Source organism: Sebastes fasciatus, chromosome 19 (assembly GCF_043250625.1).
Source record: "Sebastes fasciatus isolate fSebFas1 chromosome 19, fSebFas1.pri, whole genome shotgun sequence".
Classification (NCBI taxonomy): domain Eukaryota; kingdom Metazoa; phylum Chordata; class Actinopteri; order Perciformes; family Sebastidae; genus Sebastes; species Sebastes fasciatus.
In genome coordinates, this window is record NC_133813.1 from 23,143,987 (window position 1) to 23,167,262 (window position 23,276).

The 23,276-nt window shown below is 39.1% G+C and overlaps 3 protein-coding genes across 3 annotated transcripts; 1 reads left to right on the top strand and 2 right to left on the bottom strand.

The window, feature by feature from the left end:
- Positions 1-894: 894 nt before the first annotated feature.
- LOC141757649 (uncharacterized) lies at positions 895-1,663 on the bottom strand. The gene is made up of 3 exons (XM_074618244.1): positions 1,503-1,663; positions 1,157-1,396; positions 895-1,080 (listed from the first exon to the last, which is right to left on the bottom strand). Exons 1-3 carry the CDS (start codon positions 1,558-1,560, stop codon positions 920-922), a joined length of 459 nt encoding a protein of 152 aa, XP_074474345.1. The 5' UTR covers positions 1,561-1,663; the 3' UTR covers positions 895-919.
- Positions 1,664-2,420: 757 nt separating this feature from the next.
- Positions 2,421-12,501, bottom strand: mtfp1 (mitochondrial fission process 1). Its single transcript, XM_074618243.1, has 4 exons — positions 12,335-12,501; positions 6,241-6,368; positions 5,575-5,807; positions 2,421-4,950 (listed from the first exon to the last, which is right to left on the bottom strand). The coding sequence occupies exons 1-4, from the start codon at positions 12,402-12,404 to the stop codon at positions 4,884-4,886; spliced, it is 498 nt and encodes a 165-aa protein (XP_074474344.1). The 5' UTR covers positions 12,405-12,501; the 3' UTR covers positions 2,421-4,883.
- Positions 12,502-15,551: 3,050 nt separating this feature from the next.
- lman2la (lectin, mannose-binding 2-like a) lies at positions 15,552-22,340 on the top strand. The gene is made up of 9 exons (XM_074618242.1): positions 15,552-15,763; positions 16,810-16,928; positions 18,125-18,242; positions 18,340-18,422; positions 18,556-18,588; positions 18,819-18,980; positions 19,591-19,705; positions 21,052-21,180; positions 21,332-22,340. Exons 1-9 carry the CDS (start codon positions 15,574-15,576, stop codon positions 21,472-21,474), a joined length of 1,092 nt encoding a protein of 363 aa, XP_074474343.1. The 5' UTR covers positions 15,552-15,573; the 3' UTR covers positions 21,475-22,340.
- The last annotated feature ends 936 nt before the right edge of the window (positions 22,341-23,276 follow it).

Genomic DNA, 23,276 nt, shown 5'->3' on the forward strand with positions numbered 1-23,276 from the left:
AAGTGTGCATAGCTGCAGTCCTGTCAAGAGGATAGGTGGAGCATGGCCCAAACACAATGTTAGGGGTGACCTCTAGTGGCCATTACAAGAACTGCACAGAGGATTTGTCTGAAAAGAGAAGCAGTTTACAGAAATATTTCTAATATAAAACCTGAAACAATCCAGATTTTATTTTAAAAAAGGGTTAAAGGCATTAGATCTTTATGCATGAAAATTATGAACCGCTGCCATTGTCAAGATGATAAACACTTAACATACTGTGTGAAGCCATGGAGAGTACCACCCTTGTGTCAACTTGTGAATACATGTAAAAAGTGCATAAAGATAAGTTGGTTTTGGTTGCCAAAAAGTACCCAAAGATGTTAAGATATGCTTAAATATATGGAAATTAAGTACAACTCTTTTATGTATACTTTTAATACACATTTTACACTATTCAAACAATTATTTTCCTTGAGAAATTAAGTCGTTTTTGACATTCATTGTCTTCGAAGCTTTGGCTGAAGAACCAAGAGCATCTTATCGGTAAATGTGTATTTGACTGGCCCCCGCATTGATACACAGAGCAACAAATACCAGTGGCACACTGTCCAAAAACCTAACAGTAACCGCCACAACGGAAACAAATCGTCTCAGGATATGTTCACACAGGGCAAGTTAGATGCATCATGCAACAGGAGAGAATGATTTACTGCATTATCAACCAACAAGCCCCCTGAAATAATTAAATTATATTTTTATGATATAAGCAAACAACTGTTACTTCTCACATCCTGCATGCCCACACTTCCTTGTCAGAGATCACTGGTAGTAAAGAGAACAAGCTGTTGTAAAAAAAAAAATAACATTCAGACAGCCTCACATACGGACTAAAATGAGACTTCTTGAGAATAGTTTCGCCACAAAGTTGACTTTTATTTTAAGTATAATCCATTTTCTGAGGCTTATAGTGAATCCTGCCTCCTCTCCAGACACACATGTAATAGGCCACACTCAGAGATCCCACTATAGACACCAGCAGGATGGCCACTACCAGGACGATTTTCCACACCGCTGATTCTTCCCCTTCACCATCTGGATCTAACAGGAAACAAAAACACTCAGTGAATGTACAGTTTTAGACAAAGAGACTAGGGTAATCTGGATTTCAGCCCACCTTGTTCCTTCATAGCAAATGGCTCTGGAGTGGACAGCAAGTTCTGTTCCTCCACCATCACCAGTTCAATAACTTCTGGTGGGCTCTGGGGCCATATCCTCTCCTTTACTGGTTCAACAACTTCTGGTGGGCTCTGGGGCCATATCCTCTCCTCTACTACTAGAAATGGTCCATCAGTGTCTTCATACTGTGGATTCTCCTCAGGGAGGACCCACTGGCCCTGGATGTACCGAGGAATGCCTGGAAATGTTGTGTGGTACAGAAGACAGCACGGAAAACTTTCAGCAGGATCCTTCAACAACAAAAATTGTTCAAAGGAAGACAAATATTACAATTTTCTCCTCACCTGACTGAACTGTTGAGGAGGCCAAAAGAGCCCAAAACACAAGATTAACAACAAACATGACTGTGCATACAGCTGCTTGGACTTCCTTAGCTCTTTATATGGGCACTTCATCTATAGCATTGACATCAGCTGTGGCCTCCTGACTCAATCAAGATAAGTTACTGCATCTGGTCTGATGTGCTTTTGGGTGCTTCCATTTCATTGGTTAAACCGTGCCTTGAATTACACCGATCTGAGAGTAACAGGAAGTGGAAACTGTGTCTGCACAAAGAGCAAGTTGTTGTGCTGCAACACTTGAAATCACACTGTAGAAAGGTGTTCTCACACAGTGGGAAGGACTTGAAGCAGACTGAGTTTGGATAATGCTTTGAGGTTTTTCACTAAACTGAGCGGGCAATCATTATTTCCCAAAGTATAGACGACAGAACCTGCCAAAATCATAAACAAATAAAGAAAATAATACAGAAATAAATAAGCTTGGGGAAATAAATTTAATTTTCCCTTTTAATTTATTTTATTTTTTAAATCTATATATTTATTATTACATTGTATTTATTTATATATTTATTCATTTATGCATGATTTTCCCTTAGCATTTTGCCCCTATTTACTTCCCCAAACTTAATTATTTCTGTATTCTTTTCTTTGTACATTTCTTTATGCATTTCTGCTTCATTTAATGGCATATGCATTTATCGAGTCAATTATTTATTTATTTTTCAATTTGGCAGGTTCTGTCCTCCGTAGAAAGTGGAAATAAAATTAGTATTGAAGAAGATGATAACTGCAGGAATGATTAAAAAACAAAACCAATAGATTTTACAAGGCCTCGACACGTAACTGTATTCATTAATGAAACAGGCCCATGATATTTTAAACTGTGATTTTGTGATGTTTGAAAGAGAAATCACACATGGCTGTCAGTACATCATTTATTTTTTTTTTTTCCCTCCAGTGTGTCAGAAGTTGATACAGACTGCTGAATGCTAGAATGAATGGAGCTTTCAACAGTTGCTTTCACATTTGAAAAAAATAATCTCCACATTGTGAACACGGAACAAAGGTTTTTCAGTTAAGGCTGAAAATGTGACTCATACAACCCACTTCCGAACACACTGCCACAAAAGGAAACATTACAAAATAAAGTAAACCGTTCCTTTACATTTGCAGCCTGCAACAATAAAAATACAATGAAGTCCTGTGTACAATCTGAAATGTTAAAATGTAATATGAATATATAAAGTTTCACAAGGGATGCACCAATATGCTTATTAAAGCAGGAAAAGCGCAGAGGTAATTAATAACATTAATTATGGGCGCATTATATTTAAGTGCCCCAGTTTCATGTTACTATGCACAATTAATCACTGGCTTACTGGGACACTAAGCCAGACTCTGAGTACACTTGTGCTTTCCCTGCTATGACAAGTCAAATTGCCTGACATGAAAAAGGTCTATACACTTTGTGCTTAAGTGAATGAAAACATCTGCACACACTGGAGCCTTGAGCACGTGTTTCAATCATTTAAAACGCCAATTAGAAAAACATTGTGCATTGTGAACTGATCTGGTTTTTAAATATTATTGAACATCAGCATGTAAAAACATAACTGGTGCACCCAAAGTTTTCACAATCTTTTCTTTCAGCACATCTCTCTCCATGACGAAGAGAATATCCACAGAGCCAAGAGAATATGGTGTGACACAAACACATTATTATTATTGCTACGGTACACTGGTTTATACTGGCAGAAAAACAAATTCCCAAAACAGCATGTTCCTCTTTGTTTAATTTCAAGCTACACTTAGTATCAGATTTCCCTTCTTATTTCACAACATTATGTAACCATATACCTTATTTTTAAAGAGGGAGAACAATCCCTGTCATTTGCGTATGCACACATTAACTTCCCAAGTTCCCCTTGTTGCATAGTTCAGCATGAGATACAGTATATGACTTGGCTCCTTGAAGAAAAGAAATAACACAGACGTACAGTATCTGTATATTTCTAAAAGAATCCCTAAAACCCGTTTGTGCATAGGTGCTACACTGACCTCCACAAGTATTTGAGAAGTCCAACACTAAATTGAATGCACATGTACTAGATGGAAATTTCCAGCCTGTTTAAATTGTACACACCAAAACTAAAAAGCTTGTTCGAAGGAGTGTGATATTTCAAAGCGGAGTTACAGATGTCTGAAGTTACAGTATTGTGCATCAAGAACCAACGGTTTAGATATTGGTGAGAAATAATTCAAATACTTGTGAAGTTCTACATAATGTTTCTACAAGTATTCTTAGTTTAAAAGGTACAGTGTGTAAGATTTGGTGGCATCTAGTGGTATGGTTGCAGATTGCAAGCTACAGAGTACCCCTCCGCTGCGGTAACATGAGTAAAACCGCGGTAACGCCGTTCGCTTCACTCAGAGGCCATCCTTACCATGATAACACTACTTTAGGAGCAATGGAAGTCAGATGGCGGCTGGCGGTACCACGGTTTTACACTCTGCAGCTCACGCAGTTTCACAAGCGTGTCAGAGAACTACGGTGGCCTTGAGGTAACGTAATGAATATGATATTCCCTTTCTGCTAATAGATCTCCCAAAATGTAACGCACCGGCCCTTTAAGAGAAGAATATACCATTTAGAATAGTATAGGTTGTAACCGTGGTGTAAAGAATGCTCCCAGTGTAAACCTTAGCTCCCAACAGTAACGTAGAAAGAAATACTGAAAAAGTGCTTCAGAAGACACTTGAAACAGCTGTTCAAAGTAACAGAAAGAAAAACAGTCAAAAACAAACTTTAAATAAGTAATGAATAAGAGGGATGTTATTATGGTAAACTGGCTTTTTTTGGACTGTCATTACAGCACCACTGAATATGGCTAATAAACACAGCAAGAGTGGATTTAATCTGACATCTGGACATGAGGTGAGCTCACAACTCTAAACCATGAGGGCAACCTCGGAGGCTTTCTCTGTGAGGAGGATGGCAGGAATATAACAGCACACTGTGTCCCTGACGAAGATACTTTAAGAAGCAGGATCTCACTGTGAATATTTAAATACACATTTCATACTGTTACATTCCTGTTCAAGCATTTTTTTGGTTTTCGCTATCCAGATTGCCCTGAGAGGTTAAAGTTAAGGATCCCCAAGGGGATGTTTCATGAAGCAGGATTTCACTTTTAACTTATCTATATGTACATGTTATAATTCTGAAATAAAATCTATTTTATTATATGTATCTTGGACTAACTGTGGAGTCTTGCTCCATGAAATTCTTCTTCACACGTCTTTAGTGCTTCACAGCTGTGGATAAGCAGCACAGGTCTATCTCGACTCCACTGGTGTCTACTACCAGGAGGGGACAAGTTGTCCCTATTCGTGCTTCTCTCCCTCATTGTAGATCTTCCGAAGGCTCGAGTCAAGCAGGTAATCCACTGACCTGCAGGTACAGAGAGTGGAAACATTGAGACACGTAATACAGCATTTCTGAATCCATTTCCAACAAGAGCAACTGTACAGTAAAAAAACAGGTTTCATGTGTAACTACTATATCGTTGTCGTTGTTTATGGCACCATAACTTAGGTTGCATCCACAATCGTTTTGGTCACATGAGTTTCGCTCGGGTTGCCATGGTTACACGTCTCCAACCGGCAAGGAGGCTATCAGGAAGTGACAACGTAAATTATAACTCAGTGCGCCCGAAAAGAGATATACTACTGTTTATTCAAAAGTATATTGAATGATAGTACACATATCGGGTATGTAGTGCATAGGATGCCATTTCGGCTGAAGCCTTAGTCGTGTGACACCTTTTGACAAAGATATATTTATTGACCGTTTTATAGTCATTGACTCCTTGCTACTCTTAATTAGCCGGTATGGCCCACAAATCATCAACAACTGCTTCAGTTTGGACTCTTGTTTCCACTAGGGATTATGAATTGTAATGTAGCGAGTAGCGAGTACTGTGTGAGCAGCCTAACCCTTCAAATTAAATCTTACATAATGAGCAACGTACATAATCCACATGTATACAAAGGAACTAACACACATGTTGCCCACCTGTCTATAGGAGTAATGATGAAGGGGATTGTAGAGAGGCCTATAGCTGTGGTGGTCCACTTGCGGACTGGCAGCGGCCACTTGGTGGTTTTGCCCAGCAGGTGTAGTGACGCAGCACACACGCGGTTAATGGTGAAGCCCGGGATGATCACAGAGGCGAGGGCCTGCCACACAAACGTGTCCACCACTGCCGCCGCTACCCGCGTCGTCCTCCCTGGGTTGTCCCCGTGGGCCTAGAGGAACAGATTCACGATCAGAAAATGAGAGTTTCTTTAATCAGCGACCCAGTTTCTACTTGATCATCTAAGACAATGGTTCCCAATCTGTTTGGCTTGTGACCCCTTAAAGCAAAACAATGTCTACTTTCAACCAAATTTTCTAACTTAATCTGAATCATTTCTAAAGTCCTGAAACAGTAAAAGTATCCAAGAACACAAGAAAGAAAGTCTGGAAAAATAAGTATAATGTTATGCAGCAGAAAAATCTCTTTCTGCTTTCTGTTAATGCTACTCTTGATGACCCCTCAGATTAATCTTGTAATCCCTTGTAAACCCTGATCTAACATGATGCTCATATCTATTTATAGCCCTTCCTCATTACATAATAATCTAAATTTGACCAATATAGATATTGATGAAGATAATGCATATAAATGTTATATCTTACCACAGCTGCTTTCTTCCCTTTGTCCACAGCATCAGCAGTGACGTACACAGACGCCACGGCATAGCTGCCCCAGACAAAACTCACTGGTACCAGAGCACGGAAAGCCTCCCCGACCTCGTTGGCATAGCCTGTGGGCACACATGCAGATAAGATTTAAGCCATTTTTACCAAATAAACTAGAGCTGCAACGATTAATCGATTAGTTGTCAATTAATTAAACTATTTTGATAATACATTAATTAGTTTGAGTAATTTTTTAAGAAAAAAAGTCATGATTCTTTTTCTTAAATGTGCATATTTTCTAGTTTCATTTCTCCTCTGTGACAGTAAACTGAATATCTTTGAGTTGTGGACAAAACAAGATATTTGAGGACGTGATCTCGAGTTTTGGGAAACACTAATTGACATTTTTCACCATTTTCTGACATTTTATAGACCAAACAACTAATCGATTAATCGAGAAAGTAATCGACAATGATAATAATCGTTAGTTGTAGCCCTAAAATAAACTTTACTTACTCACTAATTCTCCTCTAAATGCATCATATAACCTTAGTTAGCCACCCCGCTAACAGGTGCCAAGCCTCTGTTCTATAATAAAAGTCATTAAATGGAGAGTAACATTTGGAAAATTATGCAATACCCATTTCACAAGAGTTGAACGACTTAAACGTCCTTGCTACAGAAGTCGCCTGTGCCATACGCCACAGTATATGCAAACCACTAGGAAAATTAACTGGAGTCACATGGGAAGTATTGTCTTTGGTTCACTGATGACAGAACTATAAGAGCGTGGTGGAGTCAAATTCTGCTGCCGCTGTTCGTCTCTTATCTCTGGTACTGCTGGCAAGCACTGTGCAAAGAGTAGCTCCACTTTACTGTGCTGAAGAAAAGCACTTAGTTAACAAGCAACCATGTCAGAGCCAATGAAACACTGCTTGGGGGACAATTTCTTTTCTCCCCAATAATTGTCATCAGCTACATAAATGAGGAACAACCACATAGTGTAGTACACACTTCTCAGTTTTCTTGATAAACACATCAAATGAGTGGGTTTCTTCATAGTCTTTATTCTCCGCTTAAGGCGATTAAATCAAGATCGGATTCAGATTAGTGGATTATCAAAATACTCACACTATTTTTATCTCAGGCATCAACTTAGATAATCACTGTAGTCTTTACTTTGGCAAAATCTGGATGGTTTAAATCTCCTAAAGCACCATTAGGTGCTTCAAAGTTATCACTATCGGTTCTATTCAGTCAGTCACAACAAGGGCTAAACGATATGAGAAAAGCATGCCATAACGTTGAATATCGTGATATTATAATAAATATACAGATAATAAAGTGTGCCTTTCTGCTGCTTTCAGTATACACCGAAAATACAATTTGCTTGTTGAATTTTAAAAAATTAAAGGAATTTTTATTTTATTGAACAAATTGAACTGAACACAAAAGGCACCAATAAAAAAAGAATGATAGTAACATTTTACAGAGCCGTTTTCTACTGATACTCTCTTTCAACTAACTAAAAAAATCCCTGAGAGTAATGTCTGTCAGAATTTGTTGATCGCACAAGTTGACATTGCAATGACAATAAAAAAGCGATATATTGAGCAGCCCTAGTCATAACAGTCCACTGCAATCCCTGGCCTGATGTTACCTTACATAAACATGATCCCAATGACTTCCACGCAATATGATATACATATTTTAAATTAGGGGGAAAAGAGAGCACTGGTATCTGCAGATGCCCTGAGTTGAGGTGTCCGTATTGGGAGAGAAAAAGCTGTATCGGTGCATCCATACAAGATGCATATTTAATGTGTACAATAATTTTTTTATCACACTGTCAAAATGTTTCATGCAGTATTAGCAGGGTGCTATGGACTCCCCCAGGAACTTAATTACACAACAGTTTTTTCTTGTTCTTGCTGTAAGAATTTCATTGAAATTCAACCTTTAGTAAGAGATGTAGGATTTCCACAGCTTCAGTTTTGTTTTCAACTTTGTTTTTTTCCAACTGTCTCTAAGAGTTAGGGCTGGGCAATATATCAGTATTATTTTGATATCGTGATATGAGACTAGATATCGTCTTAGATTTTGGATATCATAATATCGTAATATGGCATAAGTGTTGTCTTTTCCTGGTTTTAAAGGCTACATTACAGTAAACTGATGTAGTTTTCTGAACTTACCAGACTGTTCTATTATTTCTCTTTTACACTTAGTCATTATATCCACATTACTGATGATTATTAATCAAAATTCTCATTGTGTAAATATTTATAAGTATTTTGTAAAAGCACCAATGGTCAACCCTACAATATTGTCTTAATATCGATATCGAGGTATTTGGTCAAATTTTGTGATATTTGGTTTTCTCCATGTCGGCCAGCCCTACTAGGTAGTAGCCAAAGAGCACATCAAACCCTTAAACCTGCAGTAGGCAGTATATGTTTGGCATCATTGGGCAAAAATTCCATAATAACCTTTCATCATATTGTAATTCAAGTGTTCTGTGAGAAAACTAGACTCCTGCACCTCCTCATGGCTCTGTTTTCAGGCTTTAAAAAATCTAGCCTGTGACAGAAGACTTTGGCCAATCACAGGTCATTTCAGAGAGAGCGTTCCTATTGGCTGTGCTCCGGCTGGTGGGCGGTGCTTGGTATTTAATCAAGAGATCTCAACATGGCTGCCGGGTCACAAACGTTCTCATTTTACAGCTAAACAGTGCACTACGAGATGATTCTGAAAACGTTTGAGGTGAGAAATAGGCATTAACGTAACATAATATTGATTCATATTTGATCAGCGCTGTCTAGTTTGACCGTTTGGTCGGAGTTTGCTAGTGATTGACAGCTGCTCAGAGACGGCAGACCCCAGAGCAGCTCTGACTGCTTGTTTTGGTCCGGTCTGTGAAATCTTTCAGATGCCGTTAGGAGCACCGGAGGACACCGGAGGAGACAGAGGCACATGATTTTTTTCAGATTACTTGTCTCATGCACTACAGTCGTTTATAAAAATAACTGTTTTTAATCATATTTGCTCCATTTCTACCCACTGCAGCTTTAAACCTCAAAAACTAATTGTTGTCAGCCATGTTTAGGACTGAGCAATACAATGGTTAGGCTATAAACTCCAAACTCAGCACTGTCTGGAACCACAAGGACATATTCAGGACACGTAATGACTCAGGAGAGAGAAAGAGAAAGAGAAAGAGAAATTCTGCACACCGCAACAAAAATCCCAGGTGCAATACATGCTTATAATCCCAAATTGGAGCTTGTGTAATGCTGTTTGCATCAAACCCAACATCCCAATAAAGAAAATATGTGTATCTCAGAAGGCCGCACTATGAGCAATATGTTCTTGCTTCACAATTCCACAAGAGAAACAGGGATTAGAAGTTGAGTTAAACTGCAAAGTCCTAAAAACTGTAATTAATTATTTAGATATGATGCACTGAACCTAAAACAATAAAAATGTTAACAGAATTTATAGGAAAACAAGATTAGAGCCCAATACTTGTTGCTCATATCCCTACATGTTGGTAAAGACACAGAGGACATTTGGACATGTCTCAGCAGGAACAGCTGAATAGCATTTAGCTGCTCCAGTTTCAGGGTCGTGGTACTGGGCATGCTGGTTCACTGTCACACTGTCATGACTTACTGAGACTCTTGAATAGAACTGAGCCATCGTTAATGCTCCTCCTGCGCTTTTCCTAGTACGACAAGTAAAAATGTCTGCTGAAAAAAAAAGGCTGGCGAAGAGAACAAGACAACTTTATAGAACTCTGTCACAGCTCTAGGCTGCTTGCTTTAAATACTGTAGCAGTGAAAATGACAGCAAAGTACCTACTGAATCTGGAGCTGGTAGCACCTGAGAGCATATGGTGATAAGAGCTCTACTGGTATAATAAAATATGATAACACGAGTCCAGATAAGATTATCTTCCAGCAAGCAGGAACACCCAGTTAATAATGTAATATGCCATGCCCTGGCACAATAGGCTGGGGTCCAATTCTGACCTGTGAGCTAAGGCTGTTTTAGATGTCTGTGCCAGTGAATATGTGCCCAAACATGAGAGGTAGTAATGGCTGCAATGACATCAAAATTTGACAAAAGGTTGTTTCACAACCTCAAACAGCCACATGTCAGGTTAAATCCATTCTTTGATGCATACCAATATCACATTTTTTCCACAGCAGTTAAAAATGATCTTTTCCAGATATACAAAAGAGTTATGGGGAATACAATGCTGGGGAAAAATTCATTCTTGGCAAAAATGTGTACAGAGGCATGACGTGGAAGTACCCATTTCAAGGCAGAAAATATAAAATGCTTTATATACTAATGTAAAATATATACAATATACAAAGAAATAGGACTGGGCGATAATTCAATGACAATTTATTGTCTTTCAATGGAACAACATTGTGATGATATCATAGATATCGTGAAACACAATTATGTCATCTAAATTGATAATAACAAGCAAATACTAACTCAAATTTCTCAGAAAATCTGATCATTTTGAACTAAGTTTAACTGAGAAAATTAATTTTAACGCCATTAATTTCTTTAACGCATTAACGCAATCGATCTTTCAGAGGTTGTAGCGGGCTCCGTTTTGAAGCTAGAAGAAGATACTGGTATAGTATAGATACTAGTTTTTCAAAGGGGTCCCTTGACCTCTGACCTCAAGATATGTGAATGTAAATGGGTTCTATGGGTACCCACGAGTCTCCCCTTTACAGACATGCCCACTTTATGATACTCACATGCAAGTTTGGGGGCAAGTCATAGTCAAGTCAGCACACTGACACACTGACAGCTGTTGTTGTCTGTTGGGATGCAGTTTGCCATGTTATGATTAGAGCAGATTTTTATGCTAAATGCAGTACCTGTGAGGGTTTCTGGACAATATTTGTCATTGTTTTGTGTTGTTAAATGATTTCCAATAATAAATATATACACACATTTGCATAAAGCAAACATATTTGTCCATGTTGATGAGAGTATTAAACACTTAACAAATCTCCCTTTAAGGTACATTTTGAACAGATGAACAAATGGGATTAATTTACAATTAAATATTTCAATCAATTGACAGACCTAATTTTAACTTGTCAAGTATTTATCTCACACAAGGGTGTACAAACCCAATCGGGTTATTTGAGATGGACTATTTATTCATTGAATAACCAAACATGCTATATCAAGATATATATCGGATATGAAATGACCTATATCGGGATAGATTTTGGCCCTATCGCCCAGATCTAAGAAGAAATGCTACATGAAATATGACAGCTCCTATGCAAAAAGGATTTCCATCCATGAGTTACATTATTCTTTCCAAATTTCAATGTTCAACTCAAAACATGGCTCATATTCACATGCATGTCAATAGAGATATTAAACTGCACGGGCAGGATTAAAGATGAGAGCAAATAGATTATGATTTTATGAAGGGGATAAAGGGATTCACATGACATGGTCCCTGCTGGAGATTATTAATGTTCACCAGGAGGACTGCCTGCACAGTGGGAGCTGCTGCAGCATGGATGCCCTTCAGCTGTTACTACTGTACATGTCCTTCTCAGCTAACAGCTCATTGGGTGACAGTGTAACCAATGTTAGTAACAATCCTAATGTTTTGATTAGAGAAGGACAGCAAGGAAAACAGGAAGTAGTAGCTGCCAGTGTCAGCTTTCAGTCTGGTCATGTCTACGGGCGTTTCTCTGTGGTTGTTTGACTCACTGCCTCAACTTGCTCAACAACTACCTTTATTGAGACAGACCTGAGCTACACACACAACTCTAACGCTAACAGTTCAATACACTATGGACACAAAGCAGCGTGGTCCAGTCTTTGGACGTCGTCCATTACGTCCTGTAGTTACAACATGACCTCGCTATAAATAGCATTTTAACAGAGTGGTTAGCCAGCTATGCTAACATTAGCCAGCTGCCAGAGTGTGAGGTGAACTCTCTGTTCTGTAACGTTCAGTTGTTACAGTAGCTTCAGGAATAAAGGGAATGCTGAGCCGCCACTAATTAAACAATACACATACGACAATACATACCCAGGAAGCGGACCCATGTGTCGCGATAAATGTCGACCGTTTTGCTTGTTTTCTCTTCAATGGGATCCATGCTTTCCTTCCTTTACTCCATCCCCCAGTGAAGCACTACATGCATGAACCTGGTGAGAGCAGTGAGAAAGCCGACACACGGCAGGGACCGTGAAGGGGGCGTGATCTTAACTCACTGCAGCATCCAACTGCTCGACCACTGGAGGGCAGCAAAGCTACTACTTTACTACCTACCTACCTACCTACCTACCTACCTACCTGCTGTACCTACCTGCCTGCCTACCTACCTACCTACCTACCTACCTACCTACCTACCTACCTACCTACCTACCTACCTACCTACCTACCTACCTACCTACCTACCTACCTACCTACCTACCTTCCTACCTACCTACCTACCTACCTACCTACCTACCTACCTACCTACCTACCTGCTGTACCTACCTACCTACCTGCCTACCTGCCTGCCTACCTACCTACCTACCTACCTACCTACCTACCTACCTACCTACCTACCTACCTACCTGCCTACCTACCTACCTACCTACCTACCTACCTACCTACCTACCTACCTACCTACCTACCTGCTGTACCTACCTACCTACCTACCTACCTACCTACCTACCTACCTACCAACCTATCTACCTACCTACCTTCCTACCTTCCTACCTACCTACCTACCTACCCTCCTACCTACCCTCCTACCTACCCTCCTACCTACCCACCCCCATAGTATATAGGCCTAGTTAAATGTGCATCAGCTGTACCATTAGATTATTGCTTACTTTACATGTTAAAGCATCATTAATAAAGTAAGATAAGATAAGATAAGATAAGATAAGATATTCCTTTATTGTTCCCGCAGTGAGGAAATTTGCAGTGTGCAGCAGCAAAGGGGATAGTGCAAAAAACAAGATGCATCAGCTAACACAGTAAAAAAAGAGCTAAACAAAGTGTAACAAAATATGAACCATTTAAATAGAAGGAAGTAAAAAAAATAGGAGCAGTATATACAGTATTGACAATAAACAGACTATTGACAAATTGCACAAGTGGAAAATGATATTGCACAGTGAGAATGAAATGAAATTCCACCTGAAAATATCAGCTTATTGGCAGTTTTTGGTGTGTAAGTGGTCTACTGGGAGCAGTGCTGGTTGTGGAGTCTGACAGCTGCAGGAAGGAAGGACCTGCGATAGCGCTCCTTCACACACTTTGGGTGGAGCATATATAATATAATATATTGCTTACAGTATAATACAACTCTCTGAAATGGACCATTCTGCCTAACAAGTACTTTTACTTTAATACTTTAAGAAGCCTACATTTTGCTGTTAATGCTGTAAGTAGGAGTTTTACTTGTAACAGTATTTTTACAGAGTAAAGGAGAGTATTGCTACTTTTACTTAACTAAAATATATGAGTACTTATTCCACCATGTTACACATTACACACACATACACACACACACACACACACACACACACACACTCTGCTAATTACGTTTCACAGGACTTTAAGGAGAAATTTCCACAAATTCAATAATCACCTGATAATGATCACCACACTAACATTTATTTGTAAGCATTTTTCATTTATTAACGAAATCAAACACATACCCCATGATTTATTTGTTTTTGTTTTAGAATGACAAATAATAAAGTATATGACTACTAAATCCACAGTAGGACTAGAACAAACCATTTCACTATCTGGGGATCCCTTGTCATATATCATTTGTCTTTTTAGCTTTGTGTGGATACGTTAGACTATTCTATTAACAACTGGAAGAAAAATCTGGCAAAGATCACCATTATAGAACCACCCATATGGGCAACCATATATATAAAACAGTTTAAAAACTGTTTTTTATATTTTATATTTGTTTTACTGTTTTATATGTGGGCAACTGTCCCGAGTCCCCAGACGATGTTTTGTGGTAATTTGATTATTTGCAAATTTTGAGGGGAAAACAGTATGCACCATTGTAGTGCAGTATAAACTACATTTTTGCCTCTTCCTTGAGTCTTTTGCTACAATTTTATGACACTGTCATCTGTAGTTTTTACTGCTGTGTGCTTGTACTTGATGAGTAATACATGCACAATGCAAAGAGCATATGAGAGAGTCAATATGGGTCAATATGGGCTCACAGTTCGATTTTTGCCCTGGGGTCCTGCACATGGGAGTTCCTGAACCATAGTAAGTGTAGCCCATAGTGCAAGCTTGGTAGCTGACAAAGCCCTCAGCTGATAGACAGGTCACAGAAAAAGCCGAGATGAAAGATGTAAAATAATAATATAAACAAAGACATGTGACAATGTCACAGCAAACTTACTGTTTAAAAATGATATGATTCTAGTGCAGCTCCTGTTTTCAGAATTACAATAATTAGGCAGATGGATTATTAAAAGAAAATTTCCCCAAGTTATGCTTATTTAAAAACTGATCCCGACAAACCTTTCATTTAATATAATGTGACAGTACTTGAAGTGGTTCCATGAATGTTCCAGGAATTTATGTGGAGTACCATTGTATTGGTTTCCCAGAGAATAACAGAGTTAGACAGTGGTGGAAGAGTAACTTGAGTAAAAGTAGAATTGCCATGCCCTAAAAACACTCCACCCTGCTTTCAAAATTTTACTTAAGTAAAAGTACAAAAGTATTATCAGCAAAATGTACTTAAAGCAAAAGTAGTCATTGAGCAGAATGGCTCCTTTCAAATTGTTATAATATCATAGAATATTATATTATTCTGTTATTACTATTTTAATGTTGCAGTTTGTTAATGTGGAGCCAATTTTAGATACTTTATATGCTACTACTATTAGTAGTATAGTACTGCATCATATTATATAACCATATGTATGTGACTAAAGCTGTCAGATAAATGTAGTGGAGTAAAAAATACAATATTTCCCTCTGAGATGTAGTGGAGTAGAAGTATACAGTACCAGAAAATGGAAATACTCAAGTAAAATACAGTACTTGACTAAATATACTTAGTTACATTCCACCATATTATAGCTCTTTACAGCTCTGCTGCAGCTGCACACTTCCACTTTAATAAGTTCATTGATTCATTCTCACTAACGATCGTCCAGTAACATCCAATTAAAAGCGTGCATTCTGATTGACAACCAAACGGACCAATGGCGACGAGCCGTGCAACCTGCGAACCAATGGGAAGGAAGCATGACGAGTTCAGTGGGCGGAGTTTTTGACCTACGATGGCTGCCAGCAGCAGGAGTCTTCATTACAGTGAGCCCAAATCACCATTCAGACGGAAAACAATGCCTTTTAAACCATACTGGACTTTCGCTTTTCTTATTGTCACTGCGAGCCGGTGTTTCGCCGACGATGACCACGAAATGGAGGAGTTTTTGAAGCGGGAATACTCCCTTTCCAAGCCTTACCAAGGTAACGCTAGCTTCACCGTTACACACACATCTGACTGTCACAGGACAGGCTGAGGAGGACAGATGTTTCCAGAATAATCCACTCAGCGACTCAATTACCGCTAAACTACAGCTCTTTTCTTCTTAAAATGTCTTGATTTGTCTTACAACGCTTTCATTCTTCACATGAATCTTGCTGCTGTAACATCCAGCCTGTTATATTGTTATATATATAGGTTATATATCTGATCCCAGTAGACCACTTACACACCAAAAAACTGACAATAACCTGATATTTTCAGGTGGAATCATTCATTCATTCATTCATTCATTCATTCATTCATTCATTCATTCATTCATTCATTCATTCATTCATTCATTCTCACTGTGCAATATCATTTTCCACTTGTGCAATTTTGTTAATAGTCTGTTTTTTTCAATAATATATTTATTGTTTTTTTGTTCATTTGAAACAACAGAACAAACATTCACAAACGTCCCCAATAATAACATTCTCGGTACAAAGAAATATATAAAATAAATAAATAAGTAAAAACAACACAAGTAACACAAGTAAAAAAAAAAAAAAATTAAAAACAATAAAATTAAATTAAATCTATTTATATATACATATATGTACTGTTTACACATATAAATACATATAGGCACAAAAAATAAAATCTATTTATATATACATATATGTATAGTCTGTTTATTGTCAGTACTGTATATACTGCTCCTATTTTTTATACTTCCTTCTATTTAAATGTTTCATATTTTGTTACACTTTGTTTAGCTCTTTTTTTTCTGTGTTAGCTGATGCATCTTGTTTTTTGCACTATCCCCTTTGCTGCTGTACACTGCAAATTTCCCCACTGCAGGACTAATAAAGGAATATCTTATCTTATACACCATATCAATACCTTACATTGTGCTCCATTGAGTTCGACCCTTTTTCTTCTCTCAAACAGATGTTTTGTTTAGTAACAAAGCAGAGGCTCAATGAGCTCTATTGTGCTGTGTCATCTTTTTATTTCATGCTGATGATGGTGCTATTTGTGTGCTCAGGTGTGGGATCCCTGGGCTCCTCCCACTGGGAGCTGATGGGGGATGCCATGGTAACCACCGAGCAGGTGCGCCTCACACCTGACAAGCAGAGCCGGCAGGGGGCAGTGTGGGGCCGCCTTGTGAGTATATATATCCAAATACATGCACCTGATGATAACTATAGCAGCATAACTGTCTTGTGATATGACAGTGTTGTATTTCAAAAAGAGGTTAGAATTGAAAGTGAAAGTTTTTTCTAATGTATCCACAGACACAGATGAGAGGGAGGTTAGAGCCCTCAAGTAATACCACATGAAGTAAAACAGGCTCAGCTGCCAGTTTATTAGGTTCACCTAGCTAAAACTAGTCTAATAACAACAGCCCTGCAGTAAATCCTACCATCATGAAGGCTGCAGTGGTTGTTTGTGACGCTGCTGAATTGTATTTTGTTTTATTCTGAGAGGTGTTTCTATTATTTAGTCTACCCTCATCGATATAAATTAGGGCTGCAACTAACGATTATTTTCATTGACGATTAATCTGTCGATTATTTTCCTGTTTGGTCTATAAAATGTCAGAAAATGGTGAAAAATGTCAATCAGTGTTTCCCAAAGCCCAAGATGACGTCCTCAAATGTCTTGTTTTGTCCACAACTCAATGATATTCAGTTTACTGTCATAGAGGAGTAAAGAAACCAGAAAATATTCACATTTATGAAGCTGAAATCAGAGTTTTGAGTTTCTTTTCTTAAAAAGTTACTCAAACCGATTAATCAAAATAGTTGGCGATTAATTTAATAGTTGACAACTAATTGGTTAATCATTGCAGCTCTAATATATATGCTGATAAATTTGTAACTTGGTGTATACCAACCAAGTTAAGGGGTTGGAAGCCTAGTGGTAATGGTGTTTGTTATTCAGTCAATAAAATAGAGAAGCATGGGTTTGGTGCAGGAGGGTGTTTCAGGAACTGGTTTCTGTTTTCAGACTGTGTGTCATCGTCTTTGCTGTAACCCTGTTGGCTGTCATCTCGCACTAACCAAAATAAACACCCTCATCATCTGCTGCCCATGATTGTGGCCGGGTGTAAACCTCATATCTCCGATATGCCGACCTAAATGCCAGCCAGCTCAACGTTTGGTTTGTGTTTCCTCTTGCCTTGACCTCAACCCAACCAGTCATCTCTGTGACGCTTACACAGCGCTACAGCAAACACTACTGAACGTGACTTCAGTGACCTCAATATGAGACTAACTCCGTTTTGGTCATCAGGTGTTTATTGCCTAGCAAACGTGAATGTATTTCAGTGGCTTTATTTAACTTGTGTGTGTTTCTAGCCTTGCCATCTGACAGACTGGGAGATGCAGGTGCACTTTAAGATTCATGGGAAAGGAAAGAAGAACCTGAATGGTGACGGGCTGGCCATTTGGTACACTAAGGAGCGTGCACAGAAAGGTAAATGCTTATTTACCTAACATTACTTATATTCTATTTAAAAAACTTTTTTTTTTTATATATATTATCAACACTCTGTCTTCTGCTTATTTTACAGGTCCTGTATTTGGAAATATGGACAACTTCACTGGTTTGGGTGTGTTTGTGGACACGTATCCCAACGAGGAGAAACAGCTAGAGGTATGCTGCTTAGATCTCAAGCGTTGTGGGGAAAGTACAGCAGGGTTGAGGGTAAAGCCATGGACAAGTGCTCTTGCAAATTTTGTGTAAAAGGGCCGTCTTTGTGTTCTTTTTTGCAACCATTTGGAGTCAGGCGCAGAAGAAAAGATATACTCCTCGCACACAGGTAACCGGCTTTTGGAACATTTGATCCCAATCCTCTGTCTGACCTCTTTATACGACCTCCAGTGGTCCTTAAGCATGCTTCTCTGACTGCAATCACACCCTTATTTATTTATTTATTTTTGTCCCTGCATGGTTGCTGTGTTGTCTGAATCAGGGTAATATGAATTCCAAAAGGGTTATAAAACTAAACTAAATTTCCTCATCTCTCTCTTTCCCCCCTGTGACCAAAAGAGGATCTTCCCTTTCGTTCTGGCCATGGTCGGGAACGGCAGCATCAGCTACGACCACGAGCGTGACGGTCGGCCCACAGAGCTGGGCGGCTGCAACGCCATGGTGCGCAACCTCAAACATGACACCTTCCTCTTCATCCGATACGTCCGCCGCAGGCTCACGGTGAGAGTCCTCAATTATCGACAGTAATAACACTGCTTAGCGCACGCAGACACTTCCTCATGTCCTCGACTGTCCAACCTGTTATTAGCACATTTACACTCAGTGACCTTGACCTGTTTAAGCTTCATTTATAAAGTGTAGGTTGGCTGAGTATGCTCTTTTACAGCAACGCCCTGTTTAAAGTTACACTGAAAAATAGAACGATTTAACAAGTACAGACACAAACAGAACAGAATAACAAACAGTTGACGGCTCCATTAAAGCAGGTGCAGGGCAGTTATTGGGAATAGAACAATACAGATTATTTCACAAGATTGGTGCACGGTGAAAACGGTGTTTTCAGAGGAGCAAAGATAAAAATCTAAAATGGCAATTTTTCAACAAGGGTTTTGCAGATGGATAAGCACCACAATGTATTACATTTCTTAATCACTCAGGAAAAAAACAGCTGTTTTTGTCACAGATTCTATGTCAGGATTTGAGGAGATTCTAGGTTTTGCTCAGAAATTCATTCAGATAACTGAGTAAACCTGCAGAGCTGAGAGCCAGATGCCCAGGTACTTGCATTCAGTGACCCTCTAACAAGTTACTGATTGTTTCTGTCCTTCAGATAATGATAGATATCGACGGGCAACATGAGTGGAGGGACTGCCTGGACATACCCGGGGTGCGGCTTCCCCTAGGCTATTATTTTGGAGCCACATCCATCACTGGAGACCTCTCAGGTAAAAACAGCTTTCACCGTCCCCAAACCACTCCTCAAGTAATGGTGATTTTAAAGGACTATTTTCCTCAGTTTCACAGTACTTTACTCTCTCCAAGTTTCAAAGTCTGTCTTATTTTATCTGGTAAAAATCATCATTGGAGCTCTTGGACCTTAAATGTCTGCTTGGCTGTGTTTGCATCATTGATTTAGGAGGGACAAACAGAACCAAGTGTATTGACGTATATACAAGTAGTTTGTCGTGTTTTGATAGATACATAGAGACAAGGTTAAAATTCAGTGAATTGATCCTTTGAGTAATCAGACTGTAGACTGATGCAGAATAAAGAATATAGCATTAGAAAGATTGTTGAAAGGTAACTTTGGTATTTTTCAACCCTATTTTCCCATGTTTTTATGTCTAACTGACTAATAGGGACAACAATTTTGGAAGTTGGCCCAGTATTAAAGGGAGAGCGCTGCAGATGGCTGCCGCTCAGGGGATACAATGTAATCCTATTGGGGCAAGCTTGCACTGTCATTTTTGTCCACTAAAAGTGCTTGTTTTTGCCAATGACATGCTCTGATTGTCATTATAAGTGTCTGACGTAATGGAAAGAGTCAAGAACTCAAGGAGAGGTGTCGTTCTGAAATCTGGCGAGGTGACGTTGGAATGGTGGAATACATCCATGATGGAAACGCGAGTGCCAGCCGGGCAGAGTTTTGTTGTGTTCGACTACAGTAAGCCTAGCTTAGTATTATCTAAAAGATTTTTTCAATGTCATGGCTGAATATTTAGATGATTCGTGGATGTGGATGAGGTCTTTGAATTTGATAGCCGCCCGTATTTATTTAAGCCAGAGTATACAGATATTTAGATTTCACAACGAGACTTCTCCTTGAGAACAATAACAAACAGACCGGATCAAAAGAAAGGTAAGAAAAATGTTTCATTTCTCTGTAGGGTCCTATCCATAATGTTGTCAGACATTTATAATAACAATCTGAGCCCGTCAGTGGGAAAAACAAGCACTTTTAGTGGACATAACGTCACAATGACGCTGCTAACTTGCCCTCGCAGCTCGTTTCGCGGCTTCCAGTAACAGCCTTATCTTGTTGTCCCAATTAGTCAGTTAGACACAAAAACATGGGAAAATAGGTTCCAGGTTGAAAAATACCAAAGTTACCCTTTAAGGAGTAGATTTAGCTGAAAAGTCTCTGCTCTCTTCCTGAACTAACATGTGCTTTTAGTTTTGCTCTATGAACGTTTGCAGTGTGAGGCCCCTTTAACCACATATAATCACTTCTAATTGATATGTCGTGTGTTTTTCTAAATGTAATCATATTTTCTGATTCTCGATGTTATAGATAACCATGATATCATTTCCCTGAAACTCTACCAACTGACGGTGTTGCGGAGTCAAAGAGAAGAGGAAGAGGAGGACGACAAAGAGGAGATAACCATACCCAGCGTGGATAACATTGAGCTACTCAGATGTAAGTTCCTCTCTCCTTCTCTGTCCTTGTCCCTCTTTCCTCCATCTTTTATCCCCTTAACTGTCATCTCTCCATCCATCCTCAGCTCGTGTTTTCTTCTACCCATCCTTCTCTCTCTAACTGCCTGACTGACTGTCGTCCTCTCCTCCAGCGGGTCAGAGCGACGAAGGGATGAGCGGAATAGCTATTTTCTTCACCGTGCTCTTCTCCATGCTGGGTTGCATCTTCCTCATCGTCATCGGCCTGGTGGTCTACAGCCACTGGAACGAGAGCCGACGCAAGCGCTTCTACTGAGAGAAAGAACACAAATAAAGATGGAGGTGGTGATTGTGACGACTGCGGTCCGCGGACCCAACCGCACTGAGACGAGAGTGAGACACTGCTGTCGGCCAGTAGAGCGCAGTAGGCTGTTTTATCCCGAGGACACTATTTTGACAGGAGACGGAGTTGATGTATCACCTGCTACAAAAAAAAGCCATCATCCAACTTTGCCATTGGTCGTCATGAAGCAGTAGGAGGAGTTTACGTTTGTCCTCTCAACCCCCTGCCAGCCTGACACACAATATACCACCTCGGCCTTGCCATCTCCACCTCTGTCCTTGTTACACAGCAGACGTGCAGAATGACATCTTATGAGCAGCTATTTTTAATTTTTTTGTCACCATTTGCTGCATTTGACAAACACTTTTTACTAATTTTCAGTTCACAGGTCGGTGTTGGTTTTATGGATTTTAGAAATATAAATATATATATATATATAAAAGTATCCAATATGTTCCTACTCTGCAGTATGACTTGAAGCGTTAACCAATAGCACTAAAAACATTGATGCCGTCCTTACAGTAGCTCCATGCTACCTAAAGATGCATCTTTTGTTTGCTTCCATGCTTTTTACTCATTTTGACTCTGAGTATTTACTATATAGTATGCTGTATATTCTCATCCAGTAGTTGTAGTATGCATGAATCGTCTAGGCCAGTGGTTCCCAACCTGGGGTCCGGGTCCCCCTTAGATGGGCGCCAAAGGTTTCAGGGGGTGTGCCAGAATTTGCCTGCTCTGAAGTCTTCAAAATTAGATTTGCACCACCACACACAGAGGGAGGCACTGACGAGTTATATTCATTCAAGTTAAAGTTGATTTAATAAAAAAAAAAAAAGAAACTTATTTAATACACTGAATCACTTTACTCAAATTGAGGATTTGTGTGTATTGACGTCAGAAAATATTTTGAGGGGCTCAGCTTTTCTTAGATACAAGTAGGTTGCAGGTTGGGAAGTAGGTAGCAGGTTGGGAACCACTGGTCTAGGCTACCGCTGTGCTTTGTTTTCATCGTGCTTGACCTTTATATGTGTTTATGTTAAGCATTATGGAAAACTGGCCTGCCTCATTGATGCATGTGGCAAAGATTTGGGTGTTTCAGGGAAATATTTAACTTCAATTTATCACTGTTCCCTTTCCCAGATTTGATGTGTGTATTTGAGGTTGTTTTTTTAGCAGTTTAGAGCAAACTCTCCTAAACATATTTAAAACTTTGCACTGAAGAGAATTTGAATGACTACTCATTTATGATAACTATTTTCCCTTTCACTGACACTTTTTATTTGCACATTGAGCACTACAATGACTTTTTGTTTTATGTTTCCTTTTGTGTTATATGTAAAAACACCACCTCTGTGTTTGTGCGTCATACAGTGTATATATATATATATATATGCTTTTGCAGTGGACTGAACAAACATGCTGGTTTGGCCTCAGGCTGCCTCCTGTTTATGGAGGTGTTGGTCTTCTATATGTCCCGGAAATGGCTGCAGCCTCATGTCAACATCATAAGTCTTTTATGTGAAGCAATGAGTGAGGACTTACCTTATCTATATTCTGTTTTTGTTTTGTTTTGTATGAAAACCGTGTGCCTCATGTATCCTTCCATTTACATTTTGTTACCACTCTTGTGTCTTTGTCATTAAAGACTAAACAAGACCTACATTGATATTGTTTATGACCTCTGGGTGTGAAGTGGGATATACTGTATATATGTGCGTGTTTCTATCTGTGCTCCAAAGTTAGTGAATGAACCACCTTCTGATAAACAGCGCACT

What these genes read in the sequence shown, in the direction of transcription:
- LOC141757649 (XM_074618244.1), bottom strand. Translation starts at nt 1,560, where the DNA reads ATGTTTGTTGTTAATCTTGTGTTTTGGGCTCTTTTGGCCTCCTCAACA. An exon ending in CTCCTCAACAGTTCAGTCAG is followed by an intron (nt 1,397 to 1,502) that starts GTGAGGAGAAAA and finishes CAACATTTCCAG; the next exon opens with GCATTCCTCGGTACATCCAG. An exon ending in ATTTGCTATGAAGGAACAAG is followed by an intron (nt 1,081 to 1,156) that starts GTGGGCTGAAAT and finishes GTTTCCTGTTAG; the next exon opens with ATCCAGATGGTGAAGGGGAA.
- lman2la (XM_074618242.1), top strand. Translation starts at nt 15,574, where the DNA reads ATGGCTGCCAGCAGCAGGAGTCTTCATTACAGTGAGCCCAAATCACCA. An exon ending in GGGCAGTGTGGGGCCGCCTT is followed by an intron (nt 16,929 to 18,124) that starts GTGAGTATATAT and finishes GTGTGTTTCTAG; the next exon opens with CCTTGCCATCTGACAGACTG. An exon ending in ACGAGGAGAAACAGCTAGAG is followed by an intron (nt 18,423 to 18,555) that starts GTATGCTGCTTA and finishes ATTTGGAGTCAG; the next exon opens with GCGCAGAAGAAAAGATATAC.
- mtfp1 (XM_074618243.1), bottom strand. Translation starts at nt 12,404, where the DNA reads ATGGATCCCATTGAAGAGAAAACAAGCAAAACGGTCGACATTTATCGC. An exon ending in CACATGGGTCCGCTTCCTGG is followed by an intron (nt 6,369 to 12,334) that starts GTATGTATTGTC and finishes GTGTGCCCACAG; the next exon opens with GCTATGCCAACGAGGTCGGG. An exon ending in AAGGGAAGAAAGCAGCTGTG is followed by an intron (nt 5,808 to 6,240) that starts GTAAGATATAAC and finishes CTGTTCCTCTAG; the next exon opens with GCCCACGGGGACAACCCAGG.